This window comes from Cetorhinus maximus, chromosome 11, assembly GCF_964194155.1.
Source record: "Cetorhinus maximus chromosome 11, sCetMax3.hap1.1, whole genome shotgun sequence".
Taxonomy (NCBI): Eukaryota; Metazoa; Chordata; class Chondrichthyes; order Lamniformes; family Cetorhinidae; genus Cetorhinus; species Cetorhinus maximus.
In genome coordinates, this window is record NC_135889.1 from 56,686,815 (window position 1) to 56,703,513 (window position 16,699).

Sequence of the window (16,699 nt, forward strand, 5' to 3'; positions counted from 1 at the left end):
TTTGACTCAAAGTTAGCTGTATTGTTTAGAAATCAGAAGGTCATGGATTCAAATGCCTCCCCAGGACATGAACGCATAATCTAGCCTGACATTCAGTGCAATGCAGAGTTAATGATTCATTGTCAGATGTCAAAGGTGCCATCGTCCAATTGAAGCACTAAACTGAGCCTGTTCTGTGGGCGTAGAAGATCCCAAAGCATTCACTACACGAAGAACATGTGAGTTCTCTTGGTGTCACACAAAACATTTACTGTATCTTTTCGCCAACGCCACCAAAAACAGTTTGGCTGCCGATTTATCTCATTGCTGTTTGCGGGACATTGTTAAACAATAATTGACTGTTGGGTTTATCTGTCTAAAACAGTGAAAATAGACTTTTTAAAAAATGGCTGTAAAGCTTCTTGCGATGGCCTGAGGATGTGAAAACACTTTATTGATGCGGGGTTTTATTTATTGATACACCGTGTTTGAATTTTGTTAGCCTGCAATCTGGAAAAAAATTGTTTTGAGAATGTTCTATTTGTGGATAAATTCAATTTGAATGTGTTGCATTTGTTGGTATCAGCAATTTGGAATATGTGCAAATTACTGGGATCACCAGTTTAAATGTCCGCTCCCACTATTGCGCCTCAAAATGAGACACAATAACAAAAAGCTTGGACACCTCTGACTTAAATACCTCAAACTCGAGTTATTTAAAATAGTTCTGAGAAGTATAATGCGGAGGAAATGAACAAACCTGCGTTTGTCAAAAATTACCCGATTAATAGTTAAAATATATTGAGCAGTATAAATAATGAAGTGAAACATTTGCTTCAGAAGAAGCGAGTGAAGCAAAATCAGTTGGACAGACGTCTCATGCTCCGATTATGAAAAACACATTGGTACTAAACACCACTACCATGGTTTAATACACAAACCCCTTCACCTGGCAAATCTATGACGGGTAATTATTGGAGGCGGCGGCGTATTTGTTTCCTCCAGATCACATGATTCAGCTTGTTAGAACTGAATGTTAAATGGTAACAGTTGGTGACTGAGGCCAGCTACCAGTTTTGTTTGCGCTCCGATTTGACGATGCTATGACCACACATTGAGTATATTCTAATTGTGGCACTTGTACTAGAATTGGAGTGACATTAGGGGGGACAGCAGCTGCTCTATATATTCTGAAATCAGAAACAACGGTATAATTTCTTCTAAACCTGGGTGTAGAGTCACATCACAAGCTTATTCGTTGATATCAATATTTTCAAAGTTTTACCAGTAGCATCACATCATAGTTATACACAAGATTTTCCCACTCGGAAGACTGAATATCCAAGGACTGAAAGAAAGTCCCGACTAAATCCTTTAATGTAGGAGGTTTGGTTCATTTAATAAAATAAAACAGCTTCGGTAATAAGACAAATATTACAAATAGAAATATAGAGCTAATTATTAGAGACTGAGGCTGCCAAACCACAGATCCCCGCTTCCTGACAGAACAATAGCGTTTTCCCACCTGCCACTCATAACAACGGCCAATGTTGACGGAACCAAGTCATTGGTTCACACCAGGATAATATCAACATCAGGGAGTCAGAACTACCGAAACATTTCCAGTGTACAGGACAAATACTGTGCGAGAGGACTTTCCAGCCACATGTTTGTAGCGAGCAGATTGTTTTGTTTTGTTTGTCAGGGAGGGAGGTGAGAGCCATCAGTTTAACTGAGAGTCAATGAGAGGAACTGTCCGCGCATGCGTGTCACTTAACATGCGAAATGGTTTTCGTCATCAACCTGAAAGTCTTTCAGAAAATTCAAGCCTATTAATTAAAACGGCACTGCACTCGGGGCATCCGTCACTGCTCAAATAGATTCAATTGCTTGTCATCCGTGCGCACTGATTTAAATGGGTTTGCAATATAAGGGCTCTTGCTGAGCTCTGCTGCCTTTCATTCTAGATTCGACTGCATGGGCGTCTGCCCATGCCAACAAATTGATGAACAAATAACACTTCCATCAGCCCACACGAGAGAGGATCAAGACCACAGTTCTTAACAGTGTACTTATTTCATTCAGTTAACTCTGTGAGAATCAGAGTGTTTTTAAAAGGCTCATGTTACGATCGTTGTGTTCCGTGTAGTAAAACATTTCACCATGAGCACCAGTAGCCTCCTTCACTTGCGGGCGCTGTGCATATAAATGAATTGCAAAAACATTGATGGTACTGGATCTTTTCCTGATACCATGGAAGGAAAAGCGCCAGTTTTAAACAGGGAGGCATTCGCAAGAAAAGAGGTTCTACGACACAGGATATACATCAGTCATTTGGTTGTAGGGCATGTTTAGGGGCGGGCGCAAGGAATCTCAGGCGCTTTGCGTAAATTGCATTGAGCATTTCTCCTGACTGAAGTCGCTGCTTGTTCGAGCCAATTATAATCCATTCATTTCAGGACATTCGCGGGATTGGACTGGGAATTGTGCCTCACGTATCCCATCTGTTTAACTCTCTGGCTATTCCTTTAACAGTATATTGATTAGAGAGAACAATAAAATGAGCATTATGCTAGTTGTTGGAAACAATAAAAATAATTGTTTTCATCAGAAATGTCTGTTTTACATTTGTCCATAGATGATGTAGTCCTAATATATTCTCTTATCCACGTGTTATTTTAAGAGAGGGTTATTAATAGTCCCTTATTCAAGAGCCTCTTGAGATCTGACAATAGAAATATTACCATTTTTATACATTAGGGAACCTATTCATCAAAGTTTCTCAGAGTACCAGTTTGCTTTAAAATGCATTCTAATCTTCCTTGAAGATTTACCAGAAATGGTACAATTTTTTATCCTCGCAAAGACAGAGGAAAATAACACCTCAATTTTACTGCTGTTTTTATATGATCAGAGTAGACTTCGCCAGCAAACAGTGACCCCTTACGTCAGTGGATCAGGAGGATCCACGTTTTATCTGTCATTACTGGCCGTGCCTTCTTACGCAGCTTCAGCACTCCCAACATGGCAAGATAACAGAACGGACTGGGCTGTCTGTCATCTGTTTCTCAGGAAGACACCTGAAGGCATCAAACAGCAGCCTGCTCACATCAACCATTAGTGAGAGATCATTTCACCCACAAGTTAGTGCGGCTGTGTCTACCTTTCAAATGTGCAGCTTGGCTCAAACGGTTTATTCACTTTAAACGTGCGTGAATTTTAACCTGTAGACTACTGCGCGCAAACAGGTTAAATACAGGGTCATGCTGCTATGATATTTCTGTGCGATACAGTTCGTTACACTGACTGAGGCTTCTCTAGTTGCAGCTATGTCGGGTTCAGCAAAGCTAGACTTCTCTGAAGTGGAAACTTTTCTGGATAATCATCCGGATCTTTTCGAAGAGTACCTGCTGAGGAAAGGCAAGCACAGCACTGTGGAGAAATGGCTCAAACAGCATCACCTCAGCAAAACCCCATCAACTCCCACTTCAGGGGAGAAGACCGTGCCTGCCAAGGAGTGCTGGGCGACCAAAGGAGACGGGCTACAGAGGAGGCCCTCTCAGAGAGAGCTCAGGAAACATTTTGCCAGATCTAAGGCGATGACCGTCAACAGGACTTACGACGAGCATGTCAACTCCAGGGACAAGGAACCACTCTCCAGCATGAGGAGGCGAGCTCTCCTCAGGAAAGCCAGTTCGCTACCTCCCACCACAGCTCATATCTTGAGCGCCTTATTGGAATCTCGGGTCAACATCCCCCAGTACGCGCCTACAGCGATCGACTATAAATATGAACTCAGGGACAGCAATGAGAGAGAATTCTTTCTGGAACTCGTCAAAGACATTTCCAATGACTTGGACCTGACCAGCCTGAGCTACAAGATCCTTATTTTTGTCTGTATCCTAGTCGATGCTGACCGTTGCTCCTTGTTCCTTGTGGAAGGAACTTCCAACAAAAAGACTCTAGTGTCCAAATTCTTTGATGTGCACGCAGGGACCACAGTGCTGCCTTCGAGCAGCATGGAAAACTCGAACGAAGTGCAGGTGCCTTGGGGAAAAGGAATCATTGGTTATGTGGCTGAACACGGGCAGACGGTCAATATCCCTGATGCCTATCAGGTAAGACACCTCCTTGCGCACAAGACCCCAGAATATTGCATTTGTTTTAGACAGTTTATAATCCGAAGATAAAAGACTTCACCAAGAAGGCATAGTGTTTGTATTGACGATGTCAAAGATAAAATGCTATACAATTACAAAGAAACAATTAAAGAAAACTTTCTCTCCCCTCCCCCCGCCGTTGTTGTAGCGTTCATTAAGACTCGGTTTACAGTCAAGTACTTTACAGTGTCGTAAAACAACGAACATTTTGTTTAAACGATGCGACTGAAATAAAGGTTGTTTTTTCCCCACCGTATGTGTAAGGAAAATACTTTCATCATGTAAAGGATTGGCGTACACTTTCTTTGCTATTACAGTATTTAATTCGCCATCGGTTCTAAAGGTGTTAAGTGGTGAAATCAGTGATACTGTGGGACTGGCAAAAACGTCAATATTGGCACCACTTTCACCTCATTTGATTATTTGGGCAAACAGATTTTTTAAACAAATTTTTTTTAAAAATGAACCCTTTCTTGCCTATATATGCATTGCATCTATGAAATCCAATCTTATTTAAATTCGTGTTGAATAAAACACGATGTCAAAACATTTCCTCGGTTATTTTAAACTAAGACATGCAACGCAAAGTCTGTGGGTTCATCCTTTGCCTTATAACATGATTCATATAGTTCCTAGAAAGTGGTTATCAGAGTGGGTATAGGAACAGGTCTGATAATGATCTATTTAGACATTGGCCAGCTAGTCTGTGCACAGCAATGCTCGCCGGAATAAATGCAATCGCTTAAAATAAAGGTAATAGTAGTAATTTATTTGAGGATTATTAACAAAGGGAACAATTAAAATGCTACTGTGAAGAAAGGAAAGGGGGTTTCTGCCTGGAAATGTTATCAGCAGGTCCAACTGGAGAACTGAGACAGAATTTCCTGTTGCTTCAATATTTTGGAAGAAAAAGTTAAAAACGATCAAATAATTTGCATTACACACAATGCCGTAACATGGTTTAAGCACGCTTTAGCGAAATAGTATGACATATTTTGTTTGACACAACAAACATTTTGTGGTGTTTGGCATGATTTCGTATTCCTGACCCAGATTGTAATCCTGGAGCAGCAAAACAAAACAGTCAGAACCTTTCCAAATATGGTGATCCATAAAACCTGGCATCGCGGGATAATTTCCCGCAATGATAACGACTGGAGTCAAATCCCACAGCACCTTTGTTTCACCGGTTACACAGTAGCTGTGTATTAGCATGCATCCCGGTCATACGTATTAGCATGACAAATTGACAATTATGATACAAGGCAAAATGTAATGAGTTTTTTAAATGAAGTAGAATATTACATACATTATTTCTATGCCAATTTTGAACAGTATACAGTCATGCTAAATAATGCAGAACATTCTTATTCTTGCTTGCACGGAATATTCGAATTTGATAACTCTTGTTGCAGGCTTTGGTTAATCACTGTGGGATCGAATCCCATCACTATCAAGAAACGGAATGGAACATGTAATCGTGTGATCTAATACCAACATAAAACAATGATGCGAGATGAAGCTAAATGAACTCGCTAGGAGTTTGTATCTTAACAATATTGCAGAAATTTGCAGAAGCCACTGACACAGTGACAAATGAGGACCCTCACGGTGCCTTTAAAATGCATCGTTTGGAAATAATTCCAAGAGCACAGCAAAAAGATTGTGAGGTAGAAATTGTTTATTGCAAGTGATCTATGGTGCCAAACTGTAAGACATCACCTCTGCCATTCATCTCGATAATCCTTTCTCCAAGCACACGTGACAGTAGGCGGCGCTCCAAAGTTACGTCTTTCACGTTGCGTCAATAGCACTTTTACTGCAGAGAAAAGTAAATATTTTGAACAGCGTTTGTCTTAACGCTTGCTTATGTCAGTGGTGCACATGGTCGTGTGCTACTCCTGCTGCTGTGACATGCGCTTTCGCCCAACGTGAGAAAGTGTTCTTTCAACCACAATTTCGACCTCTCTTGACACGGGAAATTCTGAAATCTATTTCCATTCTGCTCAGAAATTCGAGGTTGGGAACCCTCCCTTAAATAGTTTCACATTGTTTCGGTTAGACATGGAGACTAACACAGCACTTCACACTCCAATAGCCTAACGAACCACTAAAACTGTTCTAAATTTGCCTGGCTATACATTTTGCTAACTTCTTTGTTTTTATATAGATGAATTCGATCTTTAGATAAGCTATCACTCACGGACCTGAAATTAATTTTGAGGAACATTCTTTTTCTGGTTCCTCACTCTTTCCATCACCTAGTCTCCCATAGGATGCTGCACCTCACAGTTGTCTGGTGGGCGTACTTATTCAATAGAAAATAGTGTTGGCATTTTTAGAGCAAATTTTACAGATAGGTTCAAGAAACAACTTACTACAATTTTGGCTCTCTTCATGAAATTTTACATGTTCCTCCCATGGTGCATTTGCTGCTGCTCCTTTATGGACAAATTTTGTTCCTGCCCCCTGAACAACATAGTTGAAAAAAGGGTAGCAAAGGCTGGAATTTGAACTTGGTTCATTTAGTTAAGTCTAAGCTGCAGCTACTGGACTGCCAAGATTCACAACTTTCCTTGCTGTCGTGTCTAATAAGGGTCCTGCTGTCCACTGCGACTACTTTACTGGATCCCACATTACTTGGTGTTGAGATGAAGGTAAAATTTCCTCCATAAACAGTTCGCCAGTGTACTCCAGATCATGGTCATTTCATTCTTTCATCAGGACCACCAATGAATATTCAGATCAGCACCTAAAGAGCTGAGTGGAACTCGAGTAAAGTCAGGACCCAGAGGCACTGAAAGAAAGAAATGACTCTCACTTTTACTGTCTGAGTTAAGTTGATGCATGTCGCATTATCATGAACACCAAATACATTTAGGACAGTAATCCAACTTGTAACGCTTTCCCAACTGAAGATATCAAAATTGTTCAGCCTACACCATGTCCACAGCTGCTTGGTCCTGCATGCCTTCTGCCACATATACAATCATTTGAGTAGAGTGGCCTGTGGGCGTGTGGCATTGTGATCATGGGATATGGCAACTTCATCTATGTTAACTCCAGCCATGTCACTACTACTGGAAATTGCTTCACCTACTCATCAGTCTGAGTACAATGAAACTTCTCTTACTGTAATCAAGCACATGGAAAAGCAGGCTAGAGGACAAGGCCTATAAAGCTGTAGTCTGCACATCGATGAGAGATGCTATAACTGACACTAGGGCCCCTGCCCATGCACTGCCTCGTGGTGGGAGGCAGCTCTGCAAATTCATTCATTTGCACTGTACTGATGTAGATAGTGGACAAGACCATTGCTAGCTGTCATTTGCAGCAAGTTGAGTAGCAAAGGCTCCAGTGATTATAATTCAGCTCTTTGTTCCTTCAGAAGTCAGTCTCACCAGGGTGTACATAAGCTGGCCTTTTGGATAGGAGGTTCCACTGTTTCACTGCTACCACCACACCCTCCTTGCTTCTGCTGAGTTGTGCACTGTGCAAATGTAACCTCTAATTTCACTATCTAAATCCATTGGCATGGATATGCCTTTGCTGGTATATGTGTTGATACAAGAGAGTGGCACTGGATGCTTGGAGGTCCTGGACAGGTTTGGACCACTGGTCACAGATTCTTAGAGAACACCTAGAGATAGAGAAATGGACCATAGATTACAACGTTGTTATTGCAACACTCTTTGCAATATATTTCACTGTGCTTTGATGCCAGGGTAAATAAAATAGGGCGAGAAGTTTTATTGAATCATGGTGATCACTCTGACCAGAAGGATGTTGAAATATCATTGGGGTTCATTATACATCATAGGATCCAGATTTCTATGAATTCCCAAGGCTCCCACCTGATTTAGCCAGGCACTTCAAACACCTGGTGGTAGGCCATGTGAAAAATGATGGCAGAGTAGCAATGGAATAGTAATAGTTTGCTTCTACTTAAAAAGAGGAAAACCACATTCCTATTTAGAGAATCAATTGTGGCAAACCTCTCAACATCACCAAACAACCAAAGTGATAAAGCAAGTGAGCATGAGAGAGAACAGTGTCAGAGACCCACAGTTAAAAGCAGTGGTGGGGAGTCAGTGAGGGTAAGAGTTAGCCTGAAAGACAACAGTGTTGGAGACCCACAGTTATAAGCAATGGTGGGGAGTTAATGGGAGTCAGAGAAAACTACAAAAAACATTTGTTTCCAAGCAGTGTATCAACAATCTTTCTTTGCAAGGACAATCCCACATTGGAACAAGCTGCCAAAGGAAATAGTCACAGTCTTGAAATCTTCAAAACCCATCTTTAGGTTATTTCCATTTAAAAGTTTTTTCATTATAAGGACTACCAATTCAGGTCAGGCCTGGTTTAGCTAGCACTACCCTTATAAATGTTGGCAGAACATGGATATTAGTCTGTGATGTTGACACAACTGAAGCAGAAGATGAAGAGTGAGCTTGAGAGAGAACAGTAGTGGAGACCAACTAGGAAGGGGACCTTACTGAATCTGATGGTGGGAAAAGAAGTAGGCCAAGCAGACCAAGCGTTTGTGGAGGAACACTTGGGTAAGAGTGATCTTTGTAACATAATGTTTAGATTAGAAGTGGAGAAAAGCAAGGAACAATTTAAAGCAGAACTTCTAAATTGGAAGAGGGCTAACTTCAGTGGGAGGAGAGGGGATCTCACCAGGGTAAAATGGAACCAAAGATTGACAGGAAAAGCTGTAATGGAAAAATGGATGATCTTTAAGGAAGTGATGTTTCAGGTACAGGCTAAGCACATCCAACAAGGTCAGTAAGTTAAATGAACCAAATCCTGAGCTCCTTGGATGAACAGGGAGATAGAGAATGTGATGAAACCAAAAACAAGATGTATGGTGCATGTCAGGTGAATTCTTTAAGAGAGAACCAGGCCAAATACAATAAGTTTAGAGGGGAAGTGAAAGGGAAAATATGACTGGAAAAGAGAATTATCAGAATATAATGGCAATTAACATAAACGGGAACTCTATCATCTTCTACCGGCATGTAAATAGTAAGTGGGTAGTCAGAGGTAGGGTAGAGCCTAATAGGGACAAAGAGCGTGATATGTGCTTAGAGATGCAGGGCATAGCTGGAATACGTAATACGTACTTTGTATCTGCGTTTACTAAGGAAGAGGATGCTGACAAAATATAAGTAGAAGTGGAGATGGTAAAAGTAATGGATGGGCTAAAGATTGATAGGAAGGATGTACCTGAAAGGTTTACTACGCTTGGAATGGATAAATCACCTGGCACGGATGGCTTGCACCCCAGGTTGCTAAAGGAAGTGAGGATGGAGCTAGTGGAAGGGCTTGCCATAACCTTCCAATCTTGCCTAGATATAGGAAAGTGCCAGAGGATAGGAGAGTGGCAGAGTGTGAAACCCTTATTCAAGAAAGGGTGCAAGGATATTCGTAGTAAATGCAGATCAGTCAGTTTAACATCAGTGATGTGTAAGATTTTAGAAACAATAATCAGGGAAAAAAATCAACAGGCATTTGGAGAGGTTTGAGTAAATTAAGGAGACACAGCATGGATTTTTAAAAGGCAGATCATGCTTGACTAATCAAATTGAAATTTTTGATGAAATAACAAAGGAGGTTGATGAAGGAAAAGTAATGAATGTTGTCTAAATGGATTTTAAGAAACCCTTTGACAAAGTACTGCATATAGACTGGTTAACAAAATTGAAGGTCACGGAATAGGAGGGTCAGTGTCAGCTTGAATAAAAATATGGTTTAAGGACAGAAAACAGCGAGTTATGGTAAGTGGTTGTTTTTTAGCCTGGAAAGTGGTTGGCAGTGGTGTTCCCCAAGATTCAGTGCTAGGACCATTGTTTTTTTTTGACATATATAAATGGTTTACAGATTGGAAAACAAAGTAAAATTTCAAAATTTGTCAATGATTCCAAACTTGAGGTGTGGCAAACAGTGGGATGATACTACAAAAGAACACGGGTAAACAAATCGCAGATAGAATTTAATACAAGGAAGATTTTTTATTCTTTCGGGGCTGCGGACGTCACTGGCTACGCCAGCATTTTTATTGCCAATCCCTAATTGCCTTTGAGAAGGTGATGGTGAGCTGCCTTCTTGAGCTGCTTCAGTCCATGTGTTGTAGGCACACCCACAGTGCTGTTAGGGAGGGTGTTCCACGATTTTGACCCAGCTACAGTGAAGGAACATCTATATAGTTCCAAGTCAGAATGGTGAGTGGCTTGAAGGGGAACTTGCAGGTGGTGGTGGTGGTGGTGCCATGTATCTACTGCCCTTGTCCTTCTAAGCAGTAGAGGTCGTGGGTTTGAAAGGTACTAGCGAAGGAGCCTTGGTGAGTTGCTGCAGTGCATATTGTAGATGGTACACGTTGCTGCCACTAGGTGTCGGTGGTGGAAGGAGTGGACATTGAAGATGTTGGATGGGTGTCAATCAAGCGGGCTGTTTTGTCCTGGATGTTGGCGAGCTTCTTGAGTGTTGTTGGAGCTGCACTCATCTAGGCAAGTGGACAGTATTCTATCAAACCCTGACTTGTGCCTTGTATACGGTGAACAGGCTTTGGGGAGTCAGGAGGTGAGTTATTCTCTGCAGAATTCCCAGCCTCTAACCTGCTCTTGTAGCCATGGTATTTATATGACTGGTATCGTTCAATTTCAGTTCCAGGTCAATGGTAACTCCTAGGATGTTGATAGTGGGGGATTCAGCAATGATAATGCCATTGAATGTCAAGGGGAGATGGTTGGATTCTCTCTTGTTGGAGATGATCATTGCCAGGCACTTATGGGCTGTGAATGTTACCTGCCACTTATCAGCCCAAGCCTGAATGTTGTCCAGGTCTTGCAGGACTGCTTAAGTATCTGTGGAGTCACGAATAGTGCTGACCATTGTGCAATAATCAACAAATATCCTTGACCTCATGATGGAGGGAAGGTCATTGATGAAGCAGCTGGAGATGGTTGGTCTAGGGCACTACCCTGAGGAACTCCTGTAGTAAAGTCCTGGGACTGAGATGATTTACCTCCAACAACCACAACCATCTTCCTTTGTGCTAGGTATGACTCCAGCCAGTGGAGAGTTTTTCCCCTTATTCCCATTGACAGCAGTTTTGCAAGAACTCCATGATGCCACATTCAGTCAAATGCTGCCTTGATGTCAAGGGCAGTCACTCTCACCTCACCTCGGGAGTTCAGCTCTTTTGTCCATGTTTGGACTAAGGCTGTAATGAGGTCAGCAGCTGAGTGGCCCTGACGAAACCCAAACTGAGCGTCAGTAAGCAGGTTCTTGCTGAGTAAGTACCACTTCATAGCACTGTTGACGAACCCTTCCATCACTTTGCTGATAGTCGAGTGTAGCCTGATTTGGCGGTAATTGGTCGGGATAGATTTGTCTTGCTTTTTGTGGACACAACATACCTGGGCAATTTTTCACAATGCCAGGTAGATGCCAGTGTTGGAGCTGTATTGGAACAGCTTGCCTAAGAAAACAGCTGGTTCTGGAGCACAAGTCTTCAGTACTATTGCCAGAATGTTGTCAGAGCCCATAGCTTTTGCAGTGTCCAGTGCCTTCAGCTGTTTCTTGATATCACAGGGAATGAATCAAATTGGCTGAAGACTGGCACCTGTGATGCTGGGGTTCTCAAGAGGAGGCCAAGTTGGACCATCCACTTGGCATTTCTGGCTGAAGATTGTAGCAAATGCTTCAGCCTTGTCTTTTGCAAGGACAATGTGCTGGGCTCCCCCATCATTGTGGATGGAGGTTTTTGTGGAGCCTCCTCCTCCAGCTTTTCTGCCACCATTCACAACGGGGTGTTGCAGGACTGCAGAACTTAGATCTGATCCATTAATTGTGGAATTGCTTAGCTCTGTCTATTGCATGTTGCTTTTGCTGTTTAGCATGCAAGCAGTCCTATGTTGTGGTTTCACCAGGTTGACACCTCATTTTTAGGTATACCTGGTGCTGCTCCTGGCATGCCCTCCTGCACATTACATTGAACCAGTGTTGATCCCCTGGCTTGATGGTAAAGATAGGGTGGAGGATATACCGAGCCATGAGGCTACAGATTGTGGTTGTATTGCTGCTACTGATAGCCTACAGCATCTCATGGAAGCCCAGTTTTGAGTTGCTAGATCTGTTTGAAATCTATCGCATTTAGCACAGTGGTAGTGCCAAGCAACACGATGGAAGGAATCCTCAATGTGAAGACAGGGCTTGGTATGTGGTGGTCACTCCTACAAATGCTGTCATGGACAGATGCATCTGTGGCAGGCAGGTTGGTGGGGACGAGGTCAAATATGCTTTTTCCTCTTGGTTCCCTCACCACCTGCCGCAGACCCAGTCTAGCAGCTATGTCCTTTAGGGCTTGGCCAACTCAGTCAGTAGTGGTGCTACTGAGCCACTCTTGGTGATGGACATTGAAGTGCTCCACTCATTGTATATTCTATGCACTAGCCGCCCAGAGTGCTTCCTCCAAGTGGTGTTCATCATGGAGAAGTACTGATTCAGCAGATGAGGAGGTGGTAGGTGGTCATCAGCAGGTGGTCTCCTTGCCCAAAAATGGGTTCCTCACAGTCACAATAAAATTGTGTATTTGTACACTTTTACTTATTATTTAGAATGCTTGAGTTATTGTTTTGTTCTGTATTTTTGAGTGCTAGAACACTATCACTGAAAAACTTACCATTAAGAAAAACGTTTTAACATATCCAAAGAATATGCTTGTGTAGTTCTTCATATTTGTACTTAAAAGATTCATCTTTATTAACATGTGGTAAATTGTTTTGGCAGATACTACATGTTAGGCATCTTAAGCACACTTTGAATGTTGTAAAAGATCTCTGGCTGCTGAAAAATGTAATTTAATTCATCTTTTGTGTACATATTCATTAAGAAAGTGTTCACTGAGCCACTACTTAATCTGTTCGTTCCATGAAGCTGTGACATTCATCTAAAATGTTATATAATTTATTTCAGCTTCATCTACTTACATATTTTCAATAAATATTTGCAATGATTTTTAAAAAACACATTCAATCTCACCCTAGCTTGCATTTTTTCAACAGCCAGACAGTTCAGCCCATCAGTATTTACAGAAGTCAGACCCTTTGCCAAAATACTACATGGTTGTTCTTAATGTTATAATCATTGAGACCAAAGACCTATAAGAACTGAATTTACCAAGTGACTCCAACAGAAGAAAGAGATGGACATGATTTATCTTCTTATAACATTTACTTTAACAATCAAACCAACATCAATATAAATTAAAAATGAATTAACAGGCAAATTGTATTCAACAGAAACTATAAATTACACTTTAAATAGCCAATACAACAAAGAAAGATTCACAGATTAACTGACAGCGCCCTTAGCATGTACGCAGGTACAACTACAAAGTCCTTCACAAATCTCTCTCCCTCAGGTAGAGTTCAGCTTTTCTTCATGCAGGATTTGGTCATCAAGTCACCTCTGATAGCAACTTTACTTGATGGATATGGTTATTACCAAAAGGACATTTCTGCAGAACCTCCTTCATGACAGTCTTCAGGTTCCTGTCTCTTCAGCAGTTCTCATCCACATAGCTCCCCACAGTCTGCCTACTTTGACTTCCAGCTGAAATCTAATCTCTGAGAGCTTTTTGTGTGTTTTTCCCCCCAATCACCTTCCTTTTCCTTCACAACCTGAGGTCACAGTTTGATTTCGCAGAAGTCTGATGTCACAGTCAGGAATCCAAGTTACAATCTCCCTTTCCCAGAAACCCAAAGCTTTGGTTTCTCTTTCAGTTGGGGATTGTCTCAAAAAACATAGGCTTTGAAACCAAAATTAGTGCAGACAACAGCTTGCACACGCTCCCCTCCCCCGCCCCCCGCCTCATTGATCTCACAAACAACAATTTCATCACAATAGCATAGGCAAAGATCTCCTTGATAATTAGATTTGCAAACTTCCCTAATGACCCAGCTGGGACAGGCAAATGTAACTTTCATTTGAAACCTGAGTGTGGAACATAAGAGTAGGAGAAGGCCATTCAGTTTCTCAAGCCTGTTCTGCCATTCAACTAAATTGTGGCTTAATTGTAACAAAAATCCAGAAATCTCAATTTTGAAATGTTACCAATTTATTTCTTAGCCAAGAGGCCAAAGTTTAAGCATTATAGTTGACAGGCTATATTGCCATGTTAGGCAATAGAGTTTGGCATTGCGAATACTAATTTCTAATTTACCTAAATGACCTAGATTCAGAAACTCAAGTCAGAGTGGTCAAATTCACAATTTATACCAAAGGGTCAGTGGAATTGGAAGAGGCAACTCAGAAATTACAGGATGAGTTTGAAAAGATGTGAGAGTGAGCAGAATAATGACAGATTAAACAAAATGCAGGCAAATGTAAAGTGCCATACACAGGAAGGAAAAACAAATGACATGCGTAGTACATGATGGTACTGAAATCATTTTTAGGGATATTACATTACATTACAAAAAAGCAGAAAACAAAGAGCAAGATGGGAAATGAATAATGTAGAATAACTGAATCATTTAGGAGTAAACTTGAGGACCATCTGCTTCTTAATAATCCAATAAACAGTTGCCAACATGAATTCAGAAGGGGAAGACCCTGTCTGCTCAAACTGTTAGACTTCTTTGCGCAAGTGACAACCCAAGTGGTCTGTGAAACATGGTGTATGGCATGGTGTATCTTAATTTCCAAAAGGTTTTTGATATAATTCCATACAAAAGCTATTAATTAAATTCAATGCTGTGAGAATTCAAGGAAAATCCTTAGAATGAGTCAGAAATGGGTTGAAGGATAGGAAATAACAAGTACTCAATAGGGAAGTTATGTCAGAGCGGGAGAGAAATTATTGAGTGGAGCTCTTTAGAGTTTGGCATTGCGATTGCTAATTTCTAATTTACATAAATGACCTAGATTCAGAAACTCAAGTCAGAGTGGTCAAATTCACAATTTATACCAAAGGGTCAGTGGAATTGGAAGAGGCAACTCAGAAATTACAGAATGAGTTTGAAAAGATGTGAGAGTGAGCAGAATAATGACAGATTAAACAAATGCAGACAAATATAAAGTGCCACACACAGGAAGGGAAAAGAAATGAAGTGCGTACTACATGATGATACTGAAATAGGTAAGGATGAAGCTAAAAGAAAACTAGATTTTTACTGGACTCAAGGCTATGTAAAGCCGACTAATGCAATAAACAAAGTCAATAGGATTCTGATTACACAGCCAACATAGTAGAATATAAAATTAGAAGAGGTGTGATCATATTTTAATAGTGCTCTGGTTATACCACAGCTTGAATACTACATCCAATTCCAGTCGCTATGAAACAAGAGGGAGACAGTCAAGTGCTGGAGGCAGTGCAGAGAAGAAGCTTGAGACTGATCTTTAGTCTCAGAGGATCTGAGTTTTGAAGAAAGATAGGAGAACTTCGGGTTTTCCGCTTGGTAGGGAGAAAACTAAGAGATGATTTTATAGAGGTAAACTAAATTCTTAAGGGTAAAGAAAAAAAGAGACATGCTTTTTGTCTTGCACTCATCAGGACAGATGCAGGAATGACAAATTTCAAAGGGAGCAACAATTTATATTGCATGAGAAGAGGGTGCTGATTGGTTGGCAAGTCGGTTCTGATTGGCCGAGGCATTGCCATGGAGAATGCACAAGGGAGCTATTGTTCCCCATGCTTTTGTTTAATTCAAAAAATGGCTCAATGCCTGGACATATTCCTTTTGCCTGCAGAGGACTTGTTCCTGTGTATGAATATACATAGCTTTTGGCAAGCTTAAGTGAGCTACATTGTGAGCCTGACTAATAATGATAAATTAATGTGATCATGTGCACACTCAGAGTTGTTCAAAGGAACATATGACTTAGAAGCAGGAGTAGGCCATTTGGCCCTTTGAGCCTGCTTCACCATTCGATAAGATCATGGTTGATCTGGTTGTGGTCTCAACTCCACTTTCCTGTCTGCCCCCCATAACCTTGACTCCCTTGTCTATTAAAAATCTATCTAACTCAACCTTAAATAAATGACCCAGCCTCCACTGCTCCCTCGGGAAGAGAATTCCACAGACTATTCTCCTTACCTCCATCTTAAAAGGGAGCCTCATATTTTAAACTGTGTCCTCTGGTTCTAGTCTCCCCCACAAGAGGAAACATCCTCCCAGAATCCACCCTATCAAGTCCCCTCAGGATCTTATATGTTTTACTGTCTGCTTCCTGTTCGTTAACAAATCCTTTATCTGTGCTAATGTGTTACACTCTAAACCATGAGCTCTTATCTTGTAACCTTTAAAGTACCACTTTATCAAATGCCTTTTGGAAATCTAAGTACACTACATCTACAGTTTCCCCTTTATCCATGTTGCTTGTTATCTCCACAAAGAACTCTAATAAAGTAGTTAAACACGATTTCCCTTTCACAAAGCCATGTTGACCCTGCCTGATCACATTATGATTTTCGAAGTATCCTGCTATAATCTCCTTAATAATGGATTTTAGCAATTTCCCTATGACAGATATTAGGCTAACTGGCCTAT

The 16,699-nt window shown here is 41.1% G+C and overlaps 1 protein-coding gene across 1 annotated transcript in view; it reads left to right on the plus strand.

Annotated features, from left to right (window-relative positions):
• The first annotated feature begins 3,193 nt into the window (after window positions 1-3,193).
• The window catches only part of pde11a (phosphodiesterase 11a), a 400,690-nt gene continuing 387,184 nt past the window's right edge, over window positions 3,194-16,699 (plus strand). The window contains exon 1 of the mRNA XM_078552024.1: window positions 3,194-4,097. Coding sequence (XP_078408150.1) covers window positions 3,309-4,097 — 789 coding nt within the window. The 5' untranslated portion in view covers window positions 3,194-3,308. The remainder of the gene's footprint in view (window positions 4,098-16,699) is intronic.